This window comes from Arachis hypogaea, chromosome 13 (genome assembly GCF_003086295.3).
Source record: "Arachis hypogaea cultivar Tifrunner chromosome 13, arahy.Tifrunner.gnm2.J5K5, whole genome shotgun sequence".
Lineage (NCBI taxonomy): Eukaryota > Viridiplantae > Streptophyta > Magnoliopsida > Fabales > Fabaceae > Arachis > Arachis hypogaea.
The window spans coordinates 142,801,245-142,810,671 of NC_092048.1; the positions used below are offsets into that span (position 1 = coordinate 142,801,245).

A 9,427-nucleotide genomic window follows, 5' to 3' on the forward strand; every position below is an offset into this window, starting at 1 on the left:
GTGGCGGAGCGTGACGGCGACGAGACACCCCTCTTCATCTCCCTGTCCTTGCGTTTTCTCTCTCTTCACAAGCTCTTCGACGGCGGCAAGGCTCGCATCTCCTCTCTCCCTCTCGTTCTAATTCCTGATGGCGACAGCGACTCCAAGTCTCGTCGGTGCCGTCTCCCCTTTCCTCTTTCCCCTCCCCCTCCCTCCAAGTGTGATTCCTTTCCCCTTTTTTCTTTAACCCATTTTCTTTTTTTATTATTTTATATTTTTTTTAGTTAGGAGTAATTTGATAATAAAAATTGAAATTTTGTTAAAAAAGACGATTTTAAAACTAAGTTAAACTTTATGGACGATTTTGTATGCAAAAAAATGTTGGAGAGAAAAAAATTTTTTGGCCTATACCTTTGGAACCAAAATCGTACTTAACCCTAATAGTAATCTTATCGAAAAATTGCAATAATGGTAGAGGGATGGCCATAGGGCATGGCGGGGGGGGGGGGTGGAAGATGCCTCCCTCCTTCCGTCCTCGCCCCTAGATTTTCTCCCCGTCCTCATCTCCGATTCTTATCGTGATGAGTATTGCTCTCCATCTCCATTTTTTGTGGGCCCTATTCTCCATCTATTCGATAGTATCCATCTTATATAGAAACAGCAAGATTTTATACAAAAACATTAAACGACAGACAATGATTTCTTTCGAATTGACGCGGTGGGGAGACACAACGGTGAGGCAGAACACAGAGCAGTGGAAGAAGTGAGGGACGCAGCAATAGAGAAGAGAATGAATACGACGGCATATTTGCGGAAAGAAAAAAAATGCCACGAACAGAAAGAATGACGCGGTGAGAATTGATGGCACAATAAAGGGTGACAATATAGAGAGAGGTAACAGTACGATGAAAAAGGAGAGTGGCTACAGAAAAAATTAGAAATATAGATGACGTTAAAGATCTTTAAATTGAAAAAGGATTATACAAATTAGGATTAGTAATTTAGGATATATATATATATATATATATATATATATATATATATATATATATATATATATATATATATATATATAGGGACGGATTTATGCTCATGGATATGTGCCCCAGTCAGGGTGGAGCTAGATGAAATATTAGATGGAGACCAAAAATATTTACATAATAAAATAAGATTAAAATACAATTTTAAGGGGTTGCTAAATTGAAATTTACATATAATTTACATGTAAAAAATTTTAATTAGGGGGGACGATTGCCCCCCTTTCTTTATAGGTAGCATCGTCCCTGGCCCTAGTGGAATTTAAAATTTTTCTAACTAATACATAGTAATAAAATTTATTTGCTCCAACTATATAATTAAATTTGACCCCACTATGATTGAACTTCAGTCATCAACTTCAATTATGTAAAAATAAATAGTAATTCAAGATTCAAATGAATTACAATAACCTTTAAAAATAGAGATAACTACCAATTTAGTATCCAAAAGATTCAGGTGCAGACAAAATAATTCCTAAATAATTTGAAAATTTAATCATTCACAATTAAAATTTTTTAAAAGAATTCACTTGACATAAAATTATAAATTTTTGAGAATGAAAATGTCCTTTTTTTTCAATATTACTTGTAAAAAAGTGCATCAAAATATGACATCTAAAGTCTTTTTTTAGAAAATATATATTTAATGTATATCTAGTTCTTCGATACTTATTTGTTGTTAATACTTTTTAGAATTATTTTTTGTTAGCGATGTAAATTTCGATACTATTTTAATTGTTTACTCGTTTAAAATAATATGTTTCAAAACTTCTCTCTTTTATAAATTACTACTAGATTAGCATCTTAATTTTAAAATAATAAAAATATTTAGTAGTCAATAGAATTCAGCCCAATATTTTTGTTAAATTTGATTACAAATGTATAAAATTATTCTGTTAAATTAATTTTAAATTAAATAAATTATCTTATTAAAATAATTTTAATATTAAATTAAAAATTACTAATAAAAATATTAATCTTATATTGACTATTAAATAAAAAATGGTTAAATAAATAATAATAATAAAATAAAAAATTAAAATAATATTATTTATTTATTAATATTTATTTTAAAGTTAACTTTAGTTTTTTTTAAGAAAACGTCAGATGAAATTTTTTTTTAAATATGAATAGTATAAAAAATTAATTTTGTAATAGCATGAGAGATGAATTTTAAATGATTATTTAATGATATATATAAAAAGTGAGATATTTAATTATATTGACAATAAAAAAATTATTTAATTTTTTTTAAATATAAAACCTAAAAAATTAAAATTTTAATTTATATATTATTATTTAAATTATTATTTTAATATTTTAATTTATTAGTTAAATAATTTAAAGATTAATTATATTTTATAATAACAAAATATAATTATAAAAATTATTATCGTATTATATATATTTTACTTCGCCCATAAAATTTTTTAGATCTCTCACTAAAATATATATATATAATGATTAAAAAAAATATATAAAAAATAAATTATTAAATAAATTTATGAATTTTAGAAAGTAGTAGAGACAGAATAAGAATCTCCACTCGAATCTCTGAGAGAAATTTTACGCTGTTTCTAACAAAAAAAAATCTCACGATTTTTGCAAATAAGACTCCCGTAATTGGGAGAATTTCAGCATCCCTAAATGGTGGTAGATAGTAGCGGGGATGCATTAAAAGGTGCGGAAATTAAAGAAATAAAGAGGAGAAGAGGTTGCACGTGGTCCCAACAAAGTATTCATGATTAACAGTGTAACCCCCTCTCCCCATTTCTCATTCAGCAACTTCCCCTTTGAATTGTCAAACAACAGTCTCCCAACTCCATCCCCCACTTTGCCTCCTCTTCTTCTTTTTGTCTTCTCCTTTTTAATTCATTTTACTTTATTTCTTTCTTTTTATAATAATAACTAATTTCATCAACATATACTTTCATACTCATCATACAGTAGTCTAAGTAAAGTCTTTAACTTTGATACAAAAAGTAACTTTCTTTTATCTGAAAAGCACTTATTAAGAGTTTCGCTTTTTAATAAAGACTTAATGGTAAGCGAGCCAAAGATCTTTCTATGAAAAGAAAAAGATTCGAATCCTAGAAATAACATGAACAAAAGTCTAGCTATTTTATATCTGAAAGCATACAACTAAATTTTCTGTATATAAAAAATAAAAATTCAAAATTAATCATAACGTATATACAATAATTAATTTGATAAGTTATTTTTAGTGTACATACGTTAGAGCCTAGTACGAGAGGACCGGGAAGAACGCACCTCTAGTGTGCCAGTTATCGTGCTCACAGTAAACGCTGGGTAATCAAGTACGGAGTGGATAACTGCTGAAAGCCACAGTAAATGCTGGATAGTCAAGTGCGGAGTGGATAACTGCTGAAAACATCTAAGTAGTAAGCCTACCCCAAGATGATACGTCTTAAAAAAAACATACAATTCATACTTAAAAGATACATCGAAAACAAGAATAGTGAGTTAATTCGACTCTCTATTTATAGTAATATATTTCCTGTTCAGTGTATGTATCACTTTTATTTAATGTTAGATGTGTTCCTTCTATCTTTCATGTTTCATTGAATGATAGTATGTACTATGTCACTTAAATATTTTTTTAATTGTCGGATAGATCCATTCATCAAAATATTATTATATAACAAATAATGATTAATAAGTATAACATTAGATGTAATTAATAATTTAACTTTGTTTATATATATATGGTAATAAAGATGTAATCATAAATTAAAATGCAACAATAAATTATATATAATACGGGCCGGATAACAAAAATAACAGAATACATATTACAAAGAGTTTAAATGCATATTTTCTACCCGTATAAATTAGGTAACCGTATGTTACCATATTTTTTAGAGGAGTAGCAGGCATGGCAGTAAGTTTTATGATTTATAGTTATTAATTAGTTATTATTAATATTTTTAATAGTATAAGATTACATTTAATAATATGGAATTACTTATTTTTTTTTGTTGATTAAAAACTGACTAAATTTTAATAAAAATACCGATTTCTTAAAATTTTTCTATTTTTTAACTTGTATTTACTAAAAAACTAAGCGTGTGAATACAAGCTTATAATTTAGAGAAAGGAAAAATAGTTCATTGACCTTTTGATTTGTAGCATTTAAATTTTTGAAAATTTGAAAATACATTTAAGTTTTTGATCTTTTCGAAAATTGGATATATAAATCCCTCATGTTCACTTGGGCCTGTCAGACTTAACGGAAAAATTAAACATGATTCTCGTTGTACTGACAGATGCACACGTGAGAGAGTTTTTAAAATTGAACAAATTAGACTCAGGAATCGATATGTCAAACTTTTGAAGGGCTCAAAAACCTAAATGTATTTTTAAATCTTCATGGATTTAAATGTCCGCAGACCAAAAAGTCAGAAATTGATTTATCCTTTTCTCTAAAATTTACAATATTGATAAAAAGTTATCAAATATTTTACTAAAAAGATAATTAATATAACAGAATTACAAAATTAAATAATCATTCTATTCTAATCAAATTTTTTTAACGTAATTTTAAATGAGTAATTACTCTATCCAAACCGAATTCCTGACTAAGAGTTATAAAGCGATAATTTGTAACATACACTCAATCTAAATACCAAAAAATACCTCTTATTAAATTTATCAACCTATTGTGCTGTAAATATAAATTTGTATAAATTGTAAGCAAATTATAATATTTGACTATGCATCGCCATCTTTTAACCAAAAATAAAGAGCATGCTGTAACCCTCTTCTTCTAATAATATCTACTTATTTGTCCACTTTTATTTTTAATTCACAGAGAAATCAAATTGATTTTAATTTCTTCAATTAATTTTTGTTAAATAAATATCCCTTGAACATACCAATGTTGAAAATTTTTATAAATTAAAACATGCTTTAAATAGTGTTTGTGTATAGTAAGCGTATGGTATGATAAAACAAATCTAAAAATTCAGTAAATTAATAATGTTAAGAAAAAGTACAGGTAGATAATGAAAATATTAAACAACATGAACAATAAATATATTGGATGTTCATTTCATTAGGTGTGCGAATGATTATTCTAATATTAAGATTTAGGTCGATAATTTGAAGGTGTAGTGTGTTTTGATTTGATTGGTAATTATTCGTGTTGTTCAAGAAAGTTATTGGTTACCTAGTATAACCCGTAATTTGTTAGGTAGAGAATGATTTTTGTGAACAATGTAAACAATGAGCTCTAAAATTGGCCTAATAAAATAAAAACACATTGAATTGAACATCCAATATATCCATTATTCATATTTTTTTAATATTTTTATTATCTACCTATCCTCTTCCTAAAGAAAAATATAACAAGTACTGGAGTTGAAACCTTCAAAGTTAATAAGATGACAATGTTTTCACTTTATAATATTAAAAGTCAATTTAAAAAGCAACTACGTAATTCCATCCATTGACTCCAAAAGAAGAAAAAGCTAAACCTAATTTGCTTTCTTTTTTTCTTTCAAGAGCACAAAAGTTCCCTTCCATGTTCGGATGTTCCAATAGGGGAATATAGACGTCTAGTTGCTTTAAGGTTTAGTTAACATGTTTGTTATATATGCAGAATTCAAAATTTGAATTATTTAGTTTAATTTGATAATGAATGTGTTTAGTTTAGCAGGTAGTAGAGAAAAGTGATTAAAAGAAATGAATGGAGGGCGTGGCATTATTGAATGAAAAAGGTACTGTAACCCCCACTAGGGTGCTGACACTGCAAGCTCCGAGTGTGGTGTTAAAAGTATGTGCGTGTTTAGAGGCTTGTGTGCGTTTGTTTGCGTTGAGAGGGACGAGTGCACCCATTCAACTCTGGCACTGAAAAACATGGCATGGCGTCTATATGTATTATTTTATATGGATATGCATTCAATTTCATATATATGCAGTGAAAATGACCCTCCATCTTTCACCCTCTCTATTCCTCCCACATTAAATTCGACCTCAAAAGGGAGATATACCCCCCTTTTGGATGGTCCCAGGCCCCAACCCTCACTGCTATCATTCACCCAGATGAATGTCACATGTCTCCTTCAATTAATATATCAACAACATTAATATCCATTGTCTCTATAATCATTCCTTCCTTATTTTATTTTCTTCTAAAGAGTAAAGTTAACTTGTCATCATCCTTAATTCTATTAGCTATGTCAAATGAACAAAACAATTAATTAAGTTACAACTACTCAGGACCTTTAATCAAACCTTGTCAGTACTCAAACTCCTAAGCACTGCATCTCACGATCGATGACAACAACACAATATTAATAAAGAATATGAACTTTCTCTAAATCATACAACAAATTTTCAGACAGCCAAGAGTAAAAAGAAAACAGAAAAAGAAGAAAACAACCATCACTACTCAATTAGCTCGTAAACCTTTTTCATCTTTTCTTTTCTTTTCTTTCTAAACGGCATAATACAATTAAAGGGGTTATATATGTGACTGACTATTCTGCTTCACCATCATCAGTGTTGTTTGCTGATGACATGTAACTCATTACAATGGAGGTCTCTTCAGACGGAACCCCAACGCCATTGTTGGAAGAGTGAAAGTTTTGCTTGCAAGCATGGCATGTTATCTCCATGAGAGTTGAAGTCATCTTCTTGATGGCTTGCTTTCTCAAAGCTTCAGCCTTTCCAAGCTCAGCTTGTGCTTGCTTCCTTATCCTCTTTGCATTCTCAAACTCAAGCTCAGCTATCTCAATCTGCCGTTTCGCTTCTCTCCTTGCCTCTTCTGCATAGGCCTTTTCCGCCATTGCCAACTTCAGCTCCTGTCCTGCACACTCCTTCAACCTTGCCACTTCCAATGTGGAAGAAGAATCACCCACCATCATTACACTATTGTTATTGTTCCTTTCTTCTTCAACACTCCTCCCATTGTCCCCACCTATTGCGAGTCTCAAGCGGGTTTCGTGGTTTTGATGAGAGTTTATTGAAGTAGGTAGGAGCTGAAGTTCCAAGTTGTGAGTATTACTATTGTTCCTGTGAATCTCTGAAGGTGGTGGCAGTGGTGGTGGTGGTGGTGGAAGTGGTTGCAGTGGGGCAGTGACGGTAAAATTAGCGTCACTGGATGGACTTGTGCTTGAAGCTGTTCTTGAAGAGCATGCTGGTTGCAGTGGTCGGTGCTGCCTCACAGTGCACGCATCCTGGTGTTCTATGAAACTCTCCACCCTGAAATATTTCATTTAATCTGTTACTGTTATATCCATATCACCAACATACACTATATGTTAATGATCTTATATAAACCAAGATAGCAAATCCTTATTAATTTATTCATGCTTTACATACAAAACAATATATTTAAAAAAGTTGTATAGTATTATAATATAACAGAGCAGTGCAAAGAATTTTAGGGTTTGAAGAGCGAGAGGAGAGAGAAAGGGAACCTGGAGAAGACGCGGCCACAGTCACAGGAATGGCCACGGGTGCCACAGGTTTTGATGTGAGCTTTGTAATCGGATTGAACGGCGTAACCCTTGGAGCACTTATGGCAGACCCACTGCTTGTGGTTGCTGTGCTTTCTTCTGAAGTGTTTCTTGATCCCCACCAGGTCACCCAGCGCGTGGCACGGGTCATGGTGCAAGCAGCTGGGTTCCGGACACACGAACACCTTCTTCTTCATGATGGTTGTACCGCCTCCTCCTTGCCTCTTGAGAAGCTTCCAGGGCACCTTGTGCCTCCTCCTATGCATTTGCAGGTTCTGGTCCCTCTGGAACCCTTGGTTGCAGATCTCACACACGTAACGATCCGATTCCAGCAGCGTCTTGGGAGACAGAGACACCACTTCTGCATCTGGATCTGCGAATGAATGAAGCTCATCATGAATAAATGAATTATATAGTTCTATGCAAAATGAAATTGAATTTGATTAATTACCAGGGGTTCCAGCGGGTCTTCTTTTTCTTTTGTTAGGGAGGTTTTGGGCATCGGAAGAACAAGAAGCAGTATTGATGGTGTTGTCTAACATGAGGAATAATATATGATGATGATGGTGGTGAGAAGTTAAACAATAAATTGCTGTACAGGATACGCTTGCAATAGTAGTAGTGGAGTTTCAGCTTTACCCGGACCTAGCTAGCTAGAATGAACAATTTTAAAAAAGGAAGAGAGAGAGAGAGAGAGAGGGTGTTGCTTTTAATTATGTAATCACCCTGCTTTCTTTTCAGGGCTTTTGCTAAGCCTTGCTTTCTTCATTGACCTCTCACCTCCACCACCACTCACCACCCAACTCTTGTTTATAAAGATATCTTTTCTGATTACTACATGTGTTTTGTTTGAAGGCGGGGCTGACCCAATCTAATCACATGATTAAATTAAGCAAAACCCAACGCACCTATACGGAGATGGAATCTGGAGAGAAACAAAAAAAACATCCTCCTCCAAATACGGTAGTCGTAGAGAGGAGAGTGGTCTTTCTCACGTGACTAAGTGACAAATTGATATTACACCACTCTCTCTAGTCTCTACTACATACGCTTAAAAGGTGGAGGAGACAGCAGGGTGAATTATGGAGGATAGGGTAAAACAATGACAATTTCAGTTCCCATTGGCGCATGTAACGGGCGCTTACTTATATCTTCTGGACTCATGCGCATATATTATGGATTTCAGATTTCTACACCCCTAACATTTACTTTTCCAAATTAATTCAAATTAAACTTCAAACCCCACCACCACACATAACTACGTCTCTTTAATAATAATAATGCTTTCTTTGCCTACTATTATTACAAATAATAATGGATATCCAATAATAATCATTCAACCACAGACTAACACCTTCTGCTGTACTCAATCTCCATTGGTACTTTTTTGTTTTATGTACCTACTTTTTTTCTTCTTAATTTTATCTTACTAATTTTATTACGTATTATTTTCTAATACATACATTATTGTCTAGTTTCGATCAAAATCCAAACTCCCAAAGCTTTTTCAATCAACCTCTAATTTGGCATGCTGCGTCATTTGTATCAAACACTCTACTCTGCGTACAATACACTCTGTCATTCGTACCAATGTAAATAATAGAGGTCCCAAACCTATATATATGAAGCTCCCTTTAAAATAACATAATGTTATCTGGCCCGACACAGTAAAATTAAAGGAGTCTATATTTTATTTGTATTTTAACTGGGATCGGGATACGCTCTATCTTATTTTATTAATTAATTATGATGTCAGGTTTTTATAGTATTTAGGGAATTTTCTAGGGTTGAATGAAAGTATATGGACGACATGGCATTACTGCTGGATCCATTTTTCTTTGTCTTTTGGTCATAACACCGATCCACGTGGAACATCCACAGAATGCATGTCACCTAAGCTTGTATATAGTGATAAACATGCTAGGACGT

At 32.2% G+C, this 9,427-nt stretch overlaps 1 protein-coding gene across 1 annotated transcript; it reads right to left on the reverse strand.

Annotated features, from left to right (window-relative positions):
* Window positions 1-6,315: 6,315 nt before the first annotated feature.
* Window positions 6,316-8,641, reverse strand: LOC112792477 (zinc finger protein SHOOT GRAVITROPISM 5). Its single transcript, XM_025835733.3, has 3 exons — window positions 7,950-8,641; window positions 7,460-7,871; window positions 6,316-7,241 (listed from the first exon to the last, which is right to left on the reverse strand). The coding sequence occupies exons 1-3, from the start codon at window positions 8,038-8,040 to the stop codon at window positions 6,518-6,520; spliced, it is 1,227 nt and encodes a 408-aa protein (XP_025691518.1). The 5' UTR covers window positions 8,041-8,641; the 3' UTR covers window positions 6,316-6,517.
* Window positions 8,642-9,427: the final 786 nt, after the last annotated feature.